General features: G+C 36.1%; 1 protein-coding gene across 5 annotated transcripts in view; it reads right to left on the bottom strand.

The window, feature by feature from the left end:
• Positions 1–4,300: 4,300 nt before the first annotated feature.
• The window catches only part of ARHGEF7 (Rho guanine nucleotide exchange factor 7), a 310,976-nt gene continuing 293,693 nt past the window's right edge, over positions 4,301–21,583 (bottom strand). For all 5 annotated transcript variants that reach the window (XM_078147326.1, XM_020965124.2, XM_020965122.2 and 2 more), the window contains 3 exons: positions 14,530–14,629; positions 13,691–13,745; positions 4,301–7,428 (listed from right to left, as the gene is read on the bottom strand). In XM_078147326.1, coding sequence (XP_078003452.1) covers positions 7,306–7,428; positions 13,691–13,745; positions 14,530–14,629 — 278 coding nt within the window. In that variant the 3' untranslated portion in view covers positions 4,301–7,305. The remainder of the gene's footprint in view (positions 7,429–13,690; positions 13,746–14,529; positions 14,630–21,583) is intronic.

Here is a 21,583-nt window from a genome sequence, read left to right as displayed (position 1 = left end):
TACCACCAAGGTATCAGTGTGTCTGTCTTTCCACAACCCCTTCAGCATTGATTCTTCCCACTCTTTGTCTTCTTCTGAGTGTGATGTGCAAACTCACAGCCGTTTTGTAACTCTTACTGTTACTCGTCTGGAGCATTCTTTCATATGGTTGTTAATAGTTTGTGCTTCTTATTTTGAATTATTGGCTCCTATTATTACATAATTAATATATTATATATTATATCCTATATTATATTGGTTCTTATCCTTTGAATCATTAGTTTTTAAAAATTCCATTGATCCTATCATAACACTTCACCTGAAGGAGAGAGTACTGTGGGAAATATTAAATGCCAGGGTAATAAAAATTAAGGAGATAAAAATGGGTAAGGAAACGGATCTAGAACCATAAAGAATGGATACATTCCCACGGGCACACACAATTCAGATGAAGCCTAAAAAACTACCTCATTATAGACCATAACTCTGTATCCCTTATGAAGATTACTTTTGAAAAGCAAAAATATCCTTTAAAAAGGTCCAAAGTTCATGTATTATAGACAGATATTTACTGCCTGTCATTTTAAATAAATGTAGCAGCTCTATAGGAAATACTAAATCTCTTAGCCATCCATTTCCCATAGCCAGCAGTCTTCCTAGAAAAGCAGAGGTAGCTAGGTGACACAGTGGCTAGAAAGCCAGGCCTGAAGTCAGGAAGACTCATCTTCCCGAAATCAAATCTGGCCTCAGACACCACGTGACCCTGGGCAAGTCACTTAACCCTGTTTTCCTTAGTTTCTTCATCTGTATAATGAGCTGGAGAAGGAAATGGCAAACCACTCCAGTATCTTTGCCAAGGAAACTCCAAATGCGGTCAGGAAGAGTCAGACACAACTGAAAAAATAACAAAAAGCTAAAATAAGCCTAAAAAAGTAGGAAGAATGATATGACCAGGTTTTTGCTTAATGAATCAATGGACATTTCTTAAGCACTTATTACATGTCAAGTGCTAGGATATAGATATTAAAGGCAAAGACAGTTCTTGTCTTCAAGGAGTTTAATTTTTAATGGGGGAAAACACACAGAGGGAAATGGCAGTCTGAGATTGGCACTTTGGTCTGTCAAATTTTTGGAAAACTAATAACTAGCATTTATATAGTACTTTAAGGTTTGCAAAGTGCTTTATACATACACACCTCTGTGTATGTGTGTGCATGTGTGTAATCTCATTTTGTTTTCACAACAACCTTGTGAGGTTAAGTGCTATTATTATATTCATTTTACAAATAAGGAAACTGGGGTTAAACATCTTGACCAGAGCCACAAAGCTAGGATGCAGAATTTGAACTCAGGTCTTCCTGACTCCCAAGTCCAGTGCTTTACCCATATGCCACTGCAAGAATGACGAATGAGGCTACTGATGGCTAGACGGACATACTCCACCTAGGAACAATAAGGAAGATTAATTTGTCAGCAATATGATGGATAGACAGGAGCGGGGAACCTGTGAAGAGGCTACTTCAGAAATTTAGGCTGGTTGGTGGGGAGAGGGGGATGGCCAGAATGGAGAGATAGATGCAAGAAGTATGGATAGAACTTGGTAAGTGGATATAAGAGGTAAGGGAGAGGGAAAAGTCAAAGGAAATACCAAAATCCCAAATGTGGAAGATAAGAACGAAGAGTGGTACTACTAACAAACATAGCAAAGGTCAGAAGAAATACAAAATTTTGGGAGAAGATAGATTGTTTTTTAGGATATCCTGAGTTTGAGTTGCTGGTGGGATATCCAGGTAGAGATGTCCAATGAGCAGAAAATACAGGTCTGGAATTTGGGAAAGAGGTAAGGGTAGAAGATTGGGAATCATCTGTGCAGATATGACCGTTGAAGCTACAGGTATTAATGAGATTGCCAAGTATTGTAGAATAAAAAGAAGAGTAGTGAGAATAGAAACTTGAGGAATCTTAAGGAGTCAGGAAGAGGAGCCATGGAGACAAGAAAGGAACAGGTAGGAGAAAAAGAGACAAGACAGTCCCTGCCTTCAAGGCACTCACAATCTAATAGGGGAGACAATAAGCAAACAAATATGAGCAAACAAACGATAGACAACATAAATAGGAAATAATTAAAAGACAGAAGGCACTAGAACTAAGTGGGGTTGGTTAAAGGTTTCCTGTAGAAAATGGGATTTTAGTTGGTACTTAAAGGAAGCCAGTAGATAGGCTAAATGTAAGAACATTAGAAAGGTAGGAGGTGGCAAGGCTTTGAATGCCATAGGATTTTGTATTTGGAGGATACAGGGAACCACTAGAGCTTATTGAGTGGGGGTGGTGGGGAGCGACATAGTTGGACCTGTGCTTTAGGAAAATCACTTTAGTGGCTTAATGGAGAATGGATTGGAGTGGGAAGAGGCTTGAGGTAGGCAAGACTCATCAGCAGGCTATTAAAATAGTCCAGGTATGAGCTGAATGAGGGCCTGTACTGGAGTAGCCATTGTGTCAGAGACGAGAAGGGGATTCGAGATATTCAGATGTTGCAAAGGTAAAATGGACAGCCTTTGCAACAGACTGAATATGGGGAAGGGTGAGGGGTGAGAGAAAGTAGGGAGTCAAGGTTGTGAGCTCAGGTTTCAAGGACTGGGAGGATGGTGTCCTTCACAGTAACATGGAAAGTAGGAGGGTGTAGGGAGGGTTTGGGGGAAGGGTAATAAGTTCAGTTTTAAACATTTTGATTTTAAGATGTTTACTCAACATCCAAGATGAGTTGCCTAGAAATCAGCAGAGGTTAGGGCAGGATAGGAAGATCTGTGAATCATCAGCATAAAATTATTAATTAAATCCATGGGAGCTGATGAGATCACCAAGTGCAGTATAGAGGGAGAAGAGAAGAAGGCTTAGAATAGAAACCTATGGGACAACTCCCATAAGATCGGTGTGATGTGCATGAAGATCCAGAAAAGGTGACTGAGAAGCAGTCTGATAGGAAGAGAATCAGGAGTGAATGGAGTACTGAAAACCTTAGTGAAAAAAGTATCAAAAAGAGGGTGATTAACAGTATGAAAAGCTGCAGAAAGGTCAAAGAGAATGAGGTTTGAGAAAAGGCCACTGGCAATTAAGAGATCAATAGTAACTTTGAAGAGAGCATTTCTGGTGAAACGGTGAGGTCAGAAGACATTGCAATGGGTTAAGAAGACAGTGAGAGGACAGAAAGTGGAAGCAATCTGCTGCAGACGACCTTTTCCAGGCGTTTAGCCTCAAAGGTGCAGAAAAGTTTTAGGACAATAATGAGCAGGGGTGGAAGGAGCAAGTGAGGAAGAGGGAAGGAGCCATGAGACAGAGAGAGATTTTAAAAAATGATGAATCCTGGATAACAGACGGGGCAATCTGCTGAAGGAGATGGTATGGAATGGGATCACAAGGCCTTGGTCAAGAATAAGGCCACTTCTTCATGTGAGACAGAAATGAAGGGAAAGAGTGGTAGAAGGCATATCAGTGATACAAGAAAGAGGGGAGAAGGAGGAGCTCATGTCGAATGGCTTCCATTTTTTTCCTGTAAATTATAAGGCAACATTCTCAGCTAAGAGGGTGGGGAGAGTGGGAGCCATGGCAGATTTCAGGAGGTTTCCAAGAGCCACTGTGGACAGCAGAATAGTGAGTTGATAAGGGAGGCACAGGACTGCCTAACAGCAGTGAGGCTCCAGTTGAGTCTGTACATCTACCTCACTAGTTAAAGTTTCTTTAGTTTTAAGGGCAAAAGCTTTATTTTGTAATTGCCAAAATTCCGAGGTCATGGACAGGGAATCACCAGTGGGGTGGTGAAGGAGAGGAAGGGTCACCTTCAGGGTTTATAAGCTCTAAGAATACCAAAGGACTATCTTTTTTTTTTTTAAACAGCTGCTACTCTTGTAACTCCATTCAATCTTGATTACTTACATGCAATTGACTTGCTAATACAATTTGTCAGACTGTCTACATATTCTATTGACAACTAAATTTCTCTAACTAGAACAATCTTCTTCGTCAAGGGTTGTTTGTTTGTTTTAGTTTTTGTCTGTTTCATTTTGGTCGAGGGAAGGAATGGAGAGGGAAATGAAGGCAGTTGGTTTTTTGGTTTCCGCTTTTTTTGCTTTATCTTCAGCACTAAGCACATGCTATTTATTTTCCTCAGTAAGGGGAAGTCTTGTAATTTTACCTTGGATTTTCTCACAGGTTTAGTTTACTGTGGCCTACCTTGTTCTTCAAATTTTTCTGCTGGCCACACAAAATTCATTTACTTATTAATAAAAACAGAAAATCCACAGGATGAAATGACAATGCTCCATAATATAGGAAAAAAATCATTGTTTAATATTAATTACAACAATGTAGCATAAACATTGTAGTAGTCAATACCAGGACATTATCTGTGACATTTAGATTAAAATTTTCTCCAGAGTTATTGTAAATGGGTGCTCTAGATTTCCTAAACAAACAATTGGCATTAAGAAAATCTATACGAAGGCAGTCAGTTGTTTAATGTCCAGGATGTCATGACACACGATGAGACAAACAAGAACATACATCATTAAGTACACCAAAAAGAACTTCAGATGCTACATTTCAAACACAGTTTAGAACTGAAAGTGCTTCACATCTATAGGATAAGAAATGGCTTCATCTCCTCATCCATAAAAGGTGAGAGCAAAGAAGTAACCCTTTCAAAGGTTAAATACACAGTGCCCCATTTTTAATGTTTATATCAAATTCCCAACCCCTCAGAAGGTCACACGGTGAAACAGATAGAGTGTATGTACAAAAGAACAAATTTAAAAAAAGAAACACTCAAGATGCATTTTCTCTGCTCCCCCAAAACCTGACTTATTAATTCACGGTTTGGGATCTACAGAAAGAAAATGTAATTCATTAACACGGTCATTTTAATGACCATCCCCTATATGAAGGAATGAGACATTAAAAACACCATCACACTTGAATTAAATACTTCATTCTACTAATTAAGGCATGTTCTGTAAGAGATCTATCCTGGCATATGCTGTCAGCTAGAGTAGTTCTTCAGCTAGGACAGATGTTATATCTCTCAGCAAAGAGACACAGCAATACCACCTTTTACAAAGTGATGGAGAGAAGATCAGATCAAAGTTGTTCCTGAGTTAAAATCTGCTAAAGAAGGCAAACTTAAATACTTTCCTCCTTTGTATTGTTTTCCTTTGCAATGTCCTTTCAACTATAAATAATTAAGAAACAAAATCCACCTTTTAGAAAACTTCCTAAATAAAAAAACCTGAAATTTTTCATCTTGCCATATCTGCATTACATGTGAAATTCTGAATACTGAGTCAGAATGTCAAAATATCACTTATTTGCTACCCCTGGATTTTCACATCAATTAGGTCAATGACAGATTCTATACCACATAAAAGTATCTGTGTGTATAATGTTTCTAAAAAGAAGACTAATTGTGTCATTGAGTTAAATTAAACACATTCAGGACCAGAACTTTCAATGAGATGAAACTGAGAAGAAACCACAATTATCAGAGAGATCCAAATCCTTTTAAAGTTGCCATTTCAAAGGGAATTAGCATATCAGAATATAGGTATTATTAGGGGGGAAATGATCCCCTTTTTTATGCCTAGTATTCAGAAAATTTCTAAATTCAATCAATCACCTTCCTGGGTACAGGCTACAATTTGTACCTGATATCCTTCTGATGCCAGAGGCTAGCTAGCCTTTCTGAGTCTTCTGCCAAGAGTCCTTACCATACAGCATTGCAGGTTTTTGCCTCTTAAAAAAAGACTTTTGTACATGCTCTATGAAACAATTCAAATTCACTTCATTTAAAAACTGACTTAAAAAAAAAAAAAGAAATAATCTGTGTGAAATATGAAACATTGAAGTTCCTGGGATCATAGATCTTACACATCACTGAAGCAGAACAGAAAGTGGCTATGCTTTAGGAAGGGCTTTCATCTACTCCAAGCCACTGGTAAGATGTTTAAATGCAAGACTGAGGCTGCCAGAAAGGCTCAGAAAAGCAAATGCAATCCCAGACTTCCATTTCCCCATTAGCTTTGCAGTTTATACAGAGGGTGTGCAGAACGAGATGGGAAGGAAGAGAGGGAAAGTTTAAACTTTAAAACTTTCAGTTGGCTGGGCATAACATGCATATATTGCTTTATACTTGCCAGAGAAGGGAAAACCTCTCCTACAGAGCATTGTGCTAACATTTGCTGCATCCTGATGGAAAACAGATCTCATAGAATTTGGACTGGCCTAATAAAGAAACCCTACCCATGAATGTTAGCTCATAACATTACCTCTATTTGTTTTTGTTGGCTGCAGTGATTGTATAATAAATAATACATTTTATTTACATAATCTGGTTTTAGATTCCTCTTTTTGTAGGGAGGACAAACAGTGCACTTCATCAAGTTGCTAACGAGCTATACATAAAAGTCTGTGTGTGATCTCAAAAAATATAGTAAATAATCATTGATACTCACAGTAATTAGACAAAAGAGACAATTGCATATATGTTTAATTGGCCACATTCGTGGAGCATGTCAGTTTCTCAAATAAATGTATGAAGCATGGGCTCTTCACTTAAGATAGTCGAATGATCCTGGGCTCAGAACTTCTGCATCCTTAAGATTTTTAATACTGTTTTTAGCAAAGACTTACAAGCTATTTTAATGTTTGGACAGATATAAATAAGGTTAAATTATTTAAGTGTACTAGAATAGAATGTATTTTTCATATTGTGATGTGAGTAGGGTAACTTGGAACAAAAAGGATGATCTATGAACAGGATTTAGACATTCTTATCTTCCACTCAGATGAATGCATGATATGCCTTCTAACTCTTGTGACCATAAAGATAAGAGGAAAGGAAATTCTAGCATGGTATCAGGCCAGATACAGAAACCATGTATGCATTAAAAATTATAGATATTTACAAGAAATATATATATATATATGTATATATTTATATATGTTCAATTAAAAGTCACTGATGAGAAACACAAACTTTTAGTCAGTCACTGCACTTTCTGTAAAATGAGGTAATTTAGATGCTAACATTTAATTTAATGCAGTGCGGGAACCATGGTCTCTACCACCATATATGGACTCTTCACTAAATGATTTCATCATTTCTATACACACGATAAACAAGATCTTTTCTATACACATGACAGGCAAAATAACCATTCCATCCGGTTAAATCCTGCTTTGTAGCGCACTTGATGTAATACTGACTCATGTCAGAAGGCATCCCCAGCTTGGTCTAAATAACTGGTCTTTCAATAGAAAGAAAAAAAGGCAAGTTCGTTATAAATTGGTTTCATCCCAAGCAGGATCATTCATATTCTTTAAGACTTTCCTTACAAGCTTTTCCAGGTCTTTGCGTGCTCTCTGCTCTTCCTCTAAAGATTTCTTCATCTTTTTGTTATCCTGTATAAAAAAAAAATAAGAAAGAAAAGGAAAGAAACAGATGACATGTTAACTTATTTTCAGCACTGAACAGAACTTTCCTTCCCCAAAATACATGCTGCCAAGAAAAGAATGCCAAGGACTCATTTAATGAAAGTCTGGTGCAGATTCTAGTGCTGTTACGATACAACATATTTATTCAACACTCCAAGAGAGCTTACATAATTTCCTGGCATCATAAAGGAGAAGTGCCTAATGGAAACTTCATTTAAGTGTTCTTTTATGTACAACTGCTACTGGGATCCAAAACATGTCATGGAAGGAAAATAGTCCTAATGTCCCTCATTAAAGATTCTTTTTTAGTACAAGAACATTTGTATACACAATCTCTATGTGCTGATGTATCATGAGAAGGCTAAAAATAAGATGATATACTATGTGCCTACATCCTGCTCCTTTCTTATTCACAATTACCAACAAGCACTTTGCAAAGGAATCAAAGTAATGATGTGCCATACTGTGAGTAATGGAATGGCTGTTCAATAATAGTTCATTCTCAGATAAGACTATAAATCTGGCCCTAGTGAGAAAACAATGTGAACAAGCAATAAGGTTACTATTTTCTCCAAAAGTAAAATGCTGTTTCTTCTATTTTGACTGTAGAAATGGGCACAAGAGGCCACAATTTAACACATACTGAGAATGTTCTTTTAAACAGTTCTTTTAAAAGGCCATGATGAAGGTTAAGTACCTGTCCACCTAGCTAATTTGCTAAGTAAGTATCATTTCTTTAGAATGCTGGGGCTGGGGAGAAATAATCCTGCGGGGCAGGAGTGACACACTCTCACTAAGCATAAGTAACGTATGAGGATGAGGCTTCATAAACCAAATAAGTGGGCATTTCCGAACAGTTTCTCTGATATGGTGCTCCGGGTCCTATAGTTTCATGTGAGCCCTGTGGCTTTAAATCTTATCCTCTCTGGATCTAAATAAGCTAGGGATTCTAGCATCAGAGTTACTAAGCTAATCTTCTCTGACACATTTCAGATACCTTTTGGCCTGGCATTTTTTTCAGCTGCTGCAGAGGATCTGTAACTCATGAAAAGAGGACGGAAAAAATAAGGGTGTAAAAGGGGTACGGAGTTATGTTTCAGACCTTCTTTGACAACAAAAGTAGTTTCTGTTTCACTGAGGCTTTTGGAAGAAAGCTGCTAAATGCCAGTCAAAGAAAGCTTGGCAACATCCACCATAAAAAGCAAACTGCATTCAAGAGGCCCTAGTGACTGAGCACTGCTAAAAGAACTTCACTTACAGCAAGAGGAATTTTGCAGTCACCTGAGCAGGAGGGGCTATGTTTGTGTTTCTATTAAAGACAAAAAACAGCTATATTTTAAAAAATACATGTGGCTCTCCCTACTTGAGACAGTGAAAAGGCAGTAGAAACCTGTCTCTACTTTCTATTTTATTAAAAAAAAACCCATAAAATTTTCCTTCAAAAAGAAAAAGAACCTGAAGATTCAGAGGGGAATCTCTAAACTCTGCTTGGCTACAGGGTGGAAGAACTAGCATAGATAAGGAAGGAAAGCAGAAGTAGCAATGAATATTTGGAGGTGTTTCATAGCTGGGTGAGCATCTGTTTTTAGAGAAAAGAGCTACACCCTCTGAACAAGAAGTGGTTTCTTGTGCATCAAAGAAAGCTACTGCAGATCTGCAAGCACCACCAGGACAGTTCATCCAGTAGCAGGGAAAAGAAGAGATAAGTGGTGGTGACTGGTAACTTCCTCACGAGGGCTATCAATGAGATCATTTGTTAACCTAACATGAACGGCAAAGGTGTTTTCTGGGAGCAAATATCCAAGATGTGTTGGAAAGCTTCTTCAGAAGCCTTAATAAATCTGACAACAGCTACCTAGTTCTAGTGATTTTCATAAGGAAATAATATTAACCCTGCCAAATAAACCTAGGAAGCATGGCTGAGTATTATGAAGTTGCAGGGAAAAAAATGAAGACCTTAGGGATATATGAAGTGTTTTCATCATTGTTGCTAACTGAACGCAGAAGAAAAGAAAGGCAGAATCGGGAAGTGAACAGCTAGTTAAGAAGATGGTATCTGAGAATAGGACTTGGATTTCTAAACCATGGCTTACACATAGGAATGACAGATAGTCCAGGAACAGACTGAATTGTAATGAAAATTGGTAAGACAAAAAACAAAAGCATTTGTCTTAAGCTCCTGGTCAAAAGGGTTTTAAGAAAGTGAAGAGGTAGGGAGAAATTGCCTACTTTAATCTACCAAACCAGATACTAAAAAGCGTAGTAGACACAATAAAAGAAGAATATCAGCAGAATGGATCAGTAATTCATAGAAGCCAACATCCTAGAAGAGATACAGGAATGAAATTTATGTCCTCACAGGTAAATATCTATATATCTATATCTATAGATAGATAGATAGATAGATAGATAGATAGATAGATAGATAGATAGACAGATAGACAGGCAGGCAGACAGATAAAGTACTGGTAATAAACAAGGTGAAATCCTAATGCAAGAGACCTAACCATTCTAGAATTCATGACAGAAAATGAGAGGAAAGACAGGCATAATCTGACATACACTTTTAATCTGGGAGTGGGGAACCTGTGGCCACTTTGTGGCCTTCTAGGTCCTTGGGGGCGGCCTTTTGACTGAGTCCAAATTTTACAGAACAAATCCTTTTATTTAGAGGATTTGTTCTCTGAAGTTTGGATTCAGTCAAAGGGTGGCCTCAAGGCCACAGGTTCCCCACCCTGTCTTAGATTCTGCTCAAGCAGATGGCAAAGGGTTTTCAGAAAAAATAAGTAAGATGTTATAGCCTAAAATTCTAGAAGGAAAAATAACCCTGAAAGAATGAGGAGGTCTCCAGAATGAAGTTCTGAAGTCACAAACATAAAATATTTCAAATATGAAAAAGAACTATCCAAATAGTACAATAAGGGAATTAACAGGAAATAAGTTGAATGATTCTGATTTTTAAAAGCAATGTACAGAAAACAGAATTGTGGGTGAAAATATAAAACACTGGTATGGTTCTACAGGAATAATACAACAGTATCAAAAGTATTAACATTCAGGTTGAGCTGAGTCGGGTAGAGAAGGACAAAAAAAAGAAAAAAGAAAAGGGCACTTTAGGTATGTTTTGAGGCAAAGAAAAGAAAAAAATCAGGCCACCACTTAGGGTGGATGGGATGATGATGAGAAAATGAAGAAAATGCATTGCTCCTCAACTTTTTTCAGCTTCAGTTTTTCTGCTGAGAGTGAGCTTTAGACTGAGAAAAACAGGACAAAAATGGGTAAGAGGAAGTTGAAACCCAAGGTGAATAAGGAAATAGTAGGGGAGTGTCCTAATTGTCCTCAATGAGTTCTAAATCATCTGTGTTAGAAAGACTATAACCCAAAATATTGAAAACTGGCTGTGACTGCTGAACTCCTACTGGTGGTTTTTGAAAAAATCAAAGAGGAAGGGGAGAGGTGCTGTAAGGCAGCAGACCAGTAAACATTGTCTTAATTTTTTAAAAAGGAAAGAGAATGGAGTCTGTAGACCATAAAGTAATGAGGCTGACTTCCATTCCCGGCAAAACTTAAAAGAACATATTAATAAAAAGATACCTTGAGAGCATTTAGGAAAGGAAGTGGTGATCGCTAAAGAAGCGTATGATTTTATAAAAAATAGTCAATTGCAGATGAGCCTCACTTTCCCTTTTAACAGTGGTAGTAGATGGTAGATCAGGCAAAGATCATAGAAATCAAAATTGGATTTATACAAAGTATTTAGTAGTCTCTTGAGTCATTTTGTGAACAATGGGAAAAGTTCTATGATAGTACAGTTAGGTGCATTCCAAACTAGCTGAATGCCAGAACCCCCTATATATGAGTAATTAATGTGTTGATGTCAACTTAGAAGGAAGACTCCAACAGAGTGTTCCAATGATCTGTTTTGGGCTCTGTGCTTTTCAACATTTTTGTTAATAGCATAAATAAAGGCATAAACCACATGCCTATGAAATTTCTAGGTGACATCAAGCTGGAATACTGGAACAGCGAATACTTTTGGGTGACTGAGTCAAGATCCAAAAACACCGCTTAGAACACTGTGCCAAATCTAATGAGATTAAATAGCAACAAATGTAAAATCCTATTTTTGTCATTGTTCAGTCACTCCAGTTGTCTCTGACTCTTCACGATCCCATTTGCAAAAGATAATAGAGTGTTTTGCCATTTCCTTCTCCAGCTCATTTTATAGATAAAGAATTGAGGTAAAAAGGGTTAAATGGCTTCCCCGGGGTCATACAGCTAGTAAGAATCTGAGGCCACATTTGAACTCAGGAAGATGAATTTTCCTGACTCTGGGCCAGGCACTCTATCCACTGAACCACCTAGCTGCCCTTGTAAAGTCCCATACTTGAATTTTAAAAATTAACTGTACAAATACTGTACAACATAGGGGTGGGGGTGCATCTGGAAAATAGTTCATATGAAAAGATCTGGGTTTTTTGGAAGACTTCCAACTCAATAAGTAAACAGTGTGAAATAATAGCCAAAAAAAGCTAATGTGATAGGCTACAGTGAATGCCATAGTGTCTGCTGTACCAATGGTGCTGAAATATCATACTCAGTTCCTAAGACTTAATTTTAGGAGGGACAATGGCAAATTGGAGAGCTGCAGGGATAGGAGAAAAGGATGGTGAAAGAACTGGAAACCATACAAAAAGAGGATTAATTGAAAGAACTGGAGATATTTAACCTGGAGAAGAGAACACTTAGAGTTGGAAGGTGAGAAATGATAGCAATCTTCCAGCAGAATCATTATTCAAAAATAAATGGTATCAGAAAAAGGTCACATAAAGTGAATCCCCTCAAAATTGATAAGAATAAAGGTCTTAACTGGGCTTTATCTTGGAAAACAAGACAGAATTATTATAAGTTATAATTTGAACAAAGAATGAATCAAGTATTGATTTATTTTGAAGGGGCTCAATTTTTCCCAAGACCTCACTTGTATGATAGAATGATACAACACCCTTCATGATATGTTTGATTTTCATAGCATGATGAAAAAAGATCAATGTTACAAAAATATTTTAGGATTTCATTTATTTTCTAAAGTTCCTCTCTTAATGCTTTTTTTAGTCAAATTATTCTCTTTTTTAAGTCCTGTGAATAATCAGTGGGATACTGGCAATTTGGGGGGGTAAGGAGGCTAGAATAGGCAAGGATACTAGAGTGAAGCTTGGTAGAATGTCTGAGGGAAAAGTAATCATATAACTGGTTAGTTTGTTAGTCAAAATTTTCATCTTATGACAAATTTTGCTGCCCACATAACCTCATATGAATACAAAGCTGGTCTCAGAGTTAGGTAACCTCTGACATATAATGCCAAGTTATTTAGTCACTTAGTCCCCCAAGCAAGTCTAAGCAACCATAAGACTAGTTTCCAGGAGAGCTGATCTGCGTTGATAGGAGTTTAAGCATTAGGAGTTTCACATACCAATAGAAGCACAAGTCTAGACCATAATAAAATGCAACCTTATAACTGTAGGACTAAGACGGAGAATGAAAAGGGCTATTTTGTACAAAAGGGATTAGACTCATTCTATTTATTCCCAGATGATGGATAAGTAGGATAATGGAAGAAAAATGGGTGGAAGATATAGAGATACAGATTAAGTTTCAATTTAAGGAAAAACTTCCTAACAATTAGAGCTGGTCCTCTAATAATTACAATAGGCCCTTGTTATCAAAAAATAAGTGGTACCAAAAAACACACTTACTCAAAAGCAGAATAGGCTGCCTTAAGAGACAGTGCATTCCCCTTTACTGGATATTTTCAAGTAGACAATCACTTAGGGATTACAATTAAACTAGATGGATCACAATCTGAGTAAGTGCAAAGAACTATGGAACCTTTTTGTAGGATCTGGGCTATTTTCTATCCTTATCCCGGCACCCCAAGACATATCTAACAGGCTAAGTTTGGGATGAGTGGCTTTTTTTTTCTGCAGTCACCAGCCTCAACTACATTGCTAGAGAGAACCACTTGAGATTGCTGGATGGCTTGGGCCTTTTTATGAAAAAAAAAATAGTGAGCCCTCTTTCCCTCTCTTTAATAGGTACGTGAAATATTTTTTTAAAACATCAAAATACCTGAAGACATGATTATCTATGCATATTTAAGGATGTGTGTATTTATAATGGATTTTCTTTTTCTGACTACACATATGACTAAGGTATAGTTGTTACCCACCTGTCTTAATTCTTGGACTTCATCTTTTAATGCATACACTGTGTCAACAAGACTCCTGAAAATAAAATATGATTTGATACATTAAAAAATGTATTAGGTTTAGCAGTTATATTAAAATGCTTAGCCAAGAGTGTACCTGTCAGAGTATTTGCTAACTAAGTCAATGTTGTTGCTCTACCAAGGATGGGTAACCTGTGGTCTCTTTTTCTAATTTTTTTATTTTTAGGCAATTCAGGTGAAGTGACTTGCCCAGGGTCACACAGCTAGTAAGTGTCAAGTGTTTGGTCTGAGATCACATTTGAACTCAGGTTCTCCGGACATCAGAGCCGGTGCTCCATCCACCGCGCCACCTAGCTGCCCCAGGGAACCAGTGGTCTCCAGGCTACATGTGGCCCTTTAGGTCCTCAAGTGTGGCTCTTTGACTGAATCCAAACTTCACAGAACAAATCCCCATAATAAAAGAATTGTTCTGTAAAACTTGGACTCAGTCAAAACGCCACACCCTAGGACCTAGAAAGCCACATGTGGCCAGAAGGTTGCAGGTTCCCCACCCCTGTTATACTCTTAAATCTTAATTTTTCCAATGTTATAATGTTGACAACTGAACTGGAAGAGTTTAAAAAACTCTACTGATTTGTGTAAATGGCAGAATTCTTATCCAAAGCAAGATTCAGCCTGTGGAAGTACAGTAAAGCTTTTATAATTATAAGCCCACCCTCATCAGACTTCACCATTGATAGTGCTAGGCCCATCCAGGGAATGGAATGGGGGTAGAGGTAGCAGGCAGGTATCAAAATGTAAATTTGCAACCCTCTTTGAACTGTTGGAAAACATCTTACTTTTCCTCTATCACAGTCTGACCATTACTTTTAGTTTCTTCCACTATAATTTTCTCCTCTTCTGGAAGCAGAACTTGGGGAGCAGATTCTTTACGGGAACCTAGGATTATTAAGAAAAATTTCAAAGTAAGTACGGTGCCAATACTAAGCAAAAGGATTTGACATTTACAAGATCTCAACTACTATAATTCTCAGGGCCATCCATTTTGTATAATCTACAATATTTCCATTGGAATCTCAGTCTATTGCACTTATGTCATTTGGAACCAACTCCACGCCAGGGCACCATTTTCCTTTCTCTACTCCCTCTAAGATTCTTCCCTGACAGTGCAAAGGAAAAAGAAAAACCAATCCTTTAGATCATCTTAGACAGAAAACTTGTCATGGGCTTTTATTTAAAACTGATTTTTTTCATTAGGGAATGAATAAAAAAAACTTTGGGCCATACTGCTGCCCTTGACAGCAACATCAATCTGGTATACACATTTTAAAAAAAATACACAAACATACATATTGGCCATAGTAATATACATTTAAAAAAACACACATATACAGACCATTAAAAACTTTAAATCTAAAATAAAGCTTAAAAAGGCATATGGAACTATCGTGGCATTTTAGTTGGAAAAAATCCAATTTAGTTTAGTGGTTCCTTGTAAATTATTTTATAAATTCGCAGGAATGTAAGCAATTGTCTAAATAAAAAAAATAAGAAAATGGGATATAATCAACAGATTAGGGATGCTAATCCAATTAGCATCTAGCACAGTGCCTTGGCACACAGCAGGTGCTTAATAAATGTATGTTGAAGAATGAAGTCTGCATTATTTTGAAAAGCCCAATTAGGGCAGATATTACTTTTTTTTTAAATGGGGAAATGGCAGATGTGTGAGATGACAACAACTAAATCTTTTTTAAATTAAGAAAAAATTACAATTATGACAATGCTTTAGAAAGTATTAGTACAAGACAACATATATTTATAATTTTACATACCTCTAAAAATTATTATATACACGTAAGACTGAGAAAAACTGTGATTTGTCTAATAAAAAAACTACCACAAGAGGAACTGTGGCAGTTATAAACTTTTTAAAATATGTGGCCTGACAAATATAGGGAACTATCTGTTTAGAAAGTAATGTTGTAAACTGCTTCATTTTGGGCCCTTCAATTTCAGGACTGCCATTCTTTGTTTTCATTAATCAGTTATCTTGAACATTTATTGAACACCGTTGTGGTCACAGAACTGTGCTAGATGTTATTTTTTTAAAAAAAATCCACATAAAACCAAAAGGTCACTGTATTATCATCGATTTCAAAGAAGACACAGTGACTTGTGTCTTAATTTTAAGTTTCTGCTCTTCTGAATGAATCAAAGGATTCAGCAACCATTGACACATAAATTCAGAGACTTCATAAGATGCTCCTACTACATAAAGATATTCTTTAATCATTCATATCTTTAGCATAGATTATCTGGGGGCACTGCTATGCACTCTGAAACATTATTAGGTGTTGTTCAGCAGTAACTCTAGTCACGTTTTGCTTTAAAAAAACAAACAAACAATAAGGAAAGAAGCTTCAGAAGCATTTAGAATAATTTCAGTGCTATCACATGCAGTCTTTAGACCTATATCTGATGCCTGGAAATAACTAAGCCCTGTAAAAGTGAGAAAGGAATACAATTTTGAATACATCAAACCTAATTTTCTGGTATATTATTTATTATTACTATATTATTTAAATGTTATCTCAAGGATGACCCTCCTGCTAAAGTTCTTGGAAAGAAAAATGTCATGTTGTATTCCAATTGTTATATCACACTTTTGTTTGGAATAGCAAACTGTTGCCTCATTCACACTACCCACCTTTACAGAAAAAATACACAATGTTCTTTTATATACTCACTAAGGAAACATGTAACAATCACCCTAACGGTAATTTAGTCTATGTCTTAAAACCTTCCAAAAGCGACCAATTCTAGGAGTGATTTTTTGACATTAATTAAAAAAAAAAACCCTCCAGATTTGTTATACATTTGAGTCCTTCATTCCTCAGACTGGCAGATGTAAGAGATATCTCAAAATTTCTCTTCTACAACATCTTTAACTAGAAAGCCCCCACTCTGCTAATGGGAATGCAGCTGGGCCATAAAACCACATGGAAAGAGGCTGCCACAGAAAGCGGCATCAGAAACAAGTGACAAGGGAAAGCATAATTGCTAGATTAATAATAACAATAATGATGATGATCAAAGTGTGTTACAGGTTATTTCTTTTGACCCTCACAACAACCCTGATCCAGAATTCAGATTAAGAATTCAGAAGACTAAAGGGGATCCTGTACCTTTAATATGAAAAAAAAGTGTTAGTCTCATTACCATAGGAATTCAATGTTTTTTATTTTCCCACAAATATATACCAAATGTGCACAGGATTCACATGGCTATTCTACATATGTAGGAGGGGAACAGTCTCTTAATCATCCAAACAGTATCCAAAGACTGACAAAGTTAGTATTTAATGGAATAGAAAGCTCAGCCGCACAGATTTTCCCACTGTTATCAGTAACCCAATTTACATTCTACAGGATCCCTGCACTGTGTTCAAATCAAAAGAGCACCTGTTTTGTATTTATGTTATATTCAATTTGTAATTCCACACATCCTCAAAATGGAACAGGATAATAAAAACTTTTTTTAAAAAGATGATTTCACACTGTAGTGTTTGAGAACACTGTGGCTGCTATATAAAATACATGTTTCCAAGCTTAATTCAAGTTATTTCACGGGGCTATGATGGATTTTGAATTATGGAATGGCCTAGATTTCTAGGTCTTCTCTGCTGAATGGCTTGGATCAAACTGGTTTTTTACATACTGCTTTCAAAAAAAAATTACAACTGGTATCTGCCATTTGTCTTCAAATGAGACTATTATGTGAACCATGGTAAAGCGTTATTTCATATAGGAAGGGTGAATGTTTTGGGTTTTTTTTTCCTCGAAAACATTGATCAAATCACTTAACCTCTATGACTCAGTTTCTTTATATCTAAAAATGTAATGACAGTACCAATTTACTTTGGAGAACTGGTATTATGAGGATTAACTAATAAAAATACTAGTGTTTACACATTTTGAGACAATATATTTTGCCACAGGAATTCTTAAAGGAAAAACAAAAATCTCCCTAAAATATAGGAAATCTTAGCTTTCAATTAGCAATATATGCTATCTTGTTTTAAAAAATAAAATCTCCTAAGAGGTGCTCATTAATACACACACTCCGTTAGCTTCCATTGTTACTTATGCTCCATATGCATTCTAAAGCCTTTGTACATTCATATGTGCACATGAACACAAATGTATGCATAAGAACGGCAATACATAACCGTGACACTGGACTTCTATGGGCGATTCATTTCTTTCAGCTACAGGTATTTGATTCTTCAAAACTGTCCTTTAAGGGGCAGCTAGGTGGTGCAGTGGATAGAGCTCTGGCCTTAAAGTCAGAAGGACATGAGTTCAAATCCAGTCTCAGACACATGACACTGACTAGTTGTGTGACCCTGGGCAAGTCACTTAACCCCAACTGCCTCACCAAATCAAAACAAAAAAACCAACTTGTTATCTAAAATGTCAGTTTTCAGAAAGTGGCTGGAGAAGAAGTTTTTATGGGAAGATTTAAATTATTAAGACAGAAAGTTCCCAAGATAATTATAATTTGTCCTTCTTAATATACTTCCTGAAGTACTGCAAATTATGAAATTCTAAATTTGACCTCATTAAAGTAATGAGGCAATATTTTTCAGTATTTGTAAACATTTAAAGTGCTACATAAGGTAAATAATAACAACAGCCATTACTATGTTACACTGACAAGCAAGTACAATGGTTAATTTCTTAGACAAACTTTTAAAAAGTTGACAAGCTGAGAAAGTACCTTGTAAAATGATTTAAAAAGGGGGGATTAAAATTAGTGTTAAAATTTTAGATGTTGTCACAGTGATTTCCCTCTAAATTTGTATTAGACAGATGAATTAAAACTCACCCTCCAAAAAATGCCGTAAATAATTTTGAAAAATATCATCTCTAATCCTAGGAAGCTGTGTTTATACAAACCTAGACAAAACTGGTTTTAGGGAGAAAGAGTAAATTCAAACAGTCAATTACAGACTCACAAAACTTCAGAGGAAGAAGAGACTTGGAAGATCCTCTAGCCCAATTCCCTTATTTCACAAATGAACAAACAGACTAAGAGAGCTGAAGCGGCCCGCCTAAGGCTACACTGTGGCCTAACTCCCAGGCCAATGTACTTTTCACTAAACTCTATTAGAAAACAATACTATTTTACTAAACTCTTTAATAGCCAGAGATTTAACAGAATGCAATTCCCATTTTCAAAACAGGTTTGTGGTAGAACCACAGCCTAAAACAGACTTGAGTTTCTAAGCAGTTGTTTACGCAGCTGAGATCAGAGAGATCCTTACAAGAGTGGCAAAATTATTAAAGCATTATAAATGTGAAATGTCTTTGAATACTAATATTTCTAATATTCATCTACTTTAATTTATTTTCTTAAAAAGGAAATAGTATTACCTTGTTAATTTGATAGAGGAACCTAATTCTTTAATAAAAATTCTCCAGGTGCTAACATAGACATGGCAGATAGGTAAGGTTATAATAAAATGCTAACTCTTTTTGGTCTCTGGCCAAAGTCTAACATCCTCTTAGTGAGTGACTCCTTCTATTTATTTTTATCCATCTCTCCCACCTTCTTAATCAATGTCAGAGAGAACCTGCAAGGACTTTGTCTCATAAATTTTTTTTTTAAAAAGTTGTTCCTATCTCTATTTATGGCAAATGGGAGCGGGGAGGGAAGTGTATTTTCTGTAGAAGATCAAACTTTTTCATGGTTGAATTATTTTTGAAAGAAAAAATTAGATATATTTATGGAAGAACTAATAAAGTGAAAGGAATGACCAAACGTTATCTAGAACACCTTTAACTCTGAGAAAATGTAAACTCTACTGCCAGGGAGGGCTTTTAAAAAATGCTTTATCATCTGGCTTTCATTTACACAATGTGATTTTTAAGAGAACAGCCAAATAATATAAAACTTTAAGCTATTCTGTTTTTCCCCCATGTGACAATTAAATATTAAAAGCCACAGGCTAGCAAATGCAAAATTTATTTCAACTGTACATAACAGATGTCTTTTTTTTTTATAAAACAAACACTTCATTGCCATATGCAACCACAAACAATAATATGCATACTGTACAATACAATGCAACATTCAAATATACATCCAATTCATAGTCTCAAACGGCAGTCACCTACTAAAAGATGGCTTTTCCCATTCACAAATGAAATCGACAATATATAAATGTATATGTATATATATTTCAATGCTTTATGTCACTATGTACATGTTACTGTGTTTTGGCAACTTTATGCAAAACACTCAAGTAATAGATCATGATGTGAATTTATGGTAAATACTAATTCATTGGAAACATCATTTAAGCCATGTGTAAAAGTACTGACAATGGCTCACACCTATCTTCTAATTCATATTCTTCATTTGTTCATTATTATACTAACTGTACACATATATTACAGAATTGCATAAACATAAGGTACTATTATCAGCTTAAGTTCCACAAAAATAGAAACACTGAACCTTTGGACTGCATACCACCATTGACACACTGGTATATCTTTTTGTAAGTTTGTTAAAGCCTGCAGCACTAATACTTTTAAACCAGTTCACAACAGTTCATGGTGTAAGACAAAAACAAAACAAATTAAAAACTCAAAGGACAACTAAAACACCCCCCCAAAACAAAACAAAACAAAAAAACCCCACCCCACCAGATTTTTCTTACTCTATAGTGATCTTAGCTTCAACAAAAAATGTAACCATAATGATGTTAATTAATTTCTATGACAAAGAAAGATTTTGGTGCATAAAGCATCAATAAAAACTTCAGATCTCTATTACCAAAAAGTTCCTTAGTGTTATAAAGAAAAATTCAAGTTCAGGAACTATATTTCAATATTGTGATAATCGGTACAGTTACATAGTAAACAGACATATAACAGAGTTCTTTAAGTAATGGCCTTGAAAACAATGCAGAAAGCATTAATAAATATTTGCCCCACAAGTTAGATACTATAAAAAGATCTGTGATATGAAAATTAAAATAAAACTAAATTACAAAGTGTGCACAAATATTGTAGTACTGTTGACTTTCTTAGAAAATTCAATTCTCCATGTAAATTAACTGCATACATAAACCTGATCATCTTGGAATATGAATAAAGGATTCTGGGTTCTTAAAAAAATTTTTTGGGGTGAACTTTTTAATTTGCACTGGCCAACCTTCTTTAAAATAGGAAAATACTGGGAAAGTAAATAAATCAGTGGCTATACTGCAGCCAACTGAAATTTCTTAGATGAGCAGCTTTGCTAAATTATTTCATTAAGACTCACCTTCCTTGTACAATCAACTCATATCACATTAAAACACGAAGTTCTAAGTCTATTGGATTTTTCTCTCAGGTCTGGCAGAGATTCATTAGCACCTTTGGGCTGGTGAGCAACAGGCTCCACCGTCCAGGAAAGAAATGTGTATAAATTGTGCTAGAGCTCTATAAAAAAGAAAACCAGGACACTGAATCCATAGATTTGTGCATGTGTAGATATGCTTGGGGGCTTGGAAGGGATATAAAGGGACAGGCAGATTACAGTCACCTGGAATTACAGCCACCCTAAGGAAAGGAAAAAATGAAAATGCTCAAATGTTATTCTTCATTTATTATACCACTTTGTTTCCTGATGATTTCCGTAAATACTTAAAAACAACACTATGGTTCTATTTTGACACCAAATGCATTATCACTTGAAGAGAACACATATTTCCCTCTAGTAATGACCCAGATGCAGATTTGAAAGCTACAACTGAATGTAATGGTGCTATCACATTCAGTTCTGTGTGAAGCAAAAATTGAGAGTCTGAGTGGGGCCAGTGAAACCCTCTTACAACAA

Source organism: Phascolarctos cinereus, unplaced genomic scaffold, assembly GCF_003287225.1.
Source record: "Phascolarctos cinereus isolate Bilbo 61053 unplaced genomic scaffold, phaCin_HiC Scaffold_7;HRSCAF=346, whole genome shotgun sequence".
NCBI classification, from domain to species: Eukaryota; Metazoa; Chordata; class Mammalia; order Diprotodontia; family Phascolarctidae; genus Phascolarctos; species Phascolarctos cinereus.
This window is presented reverse-complemented; position numbering and strand designations above follow the sequence as displayed.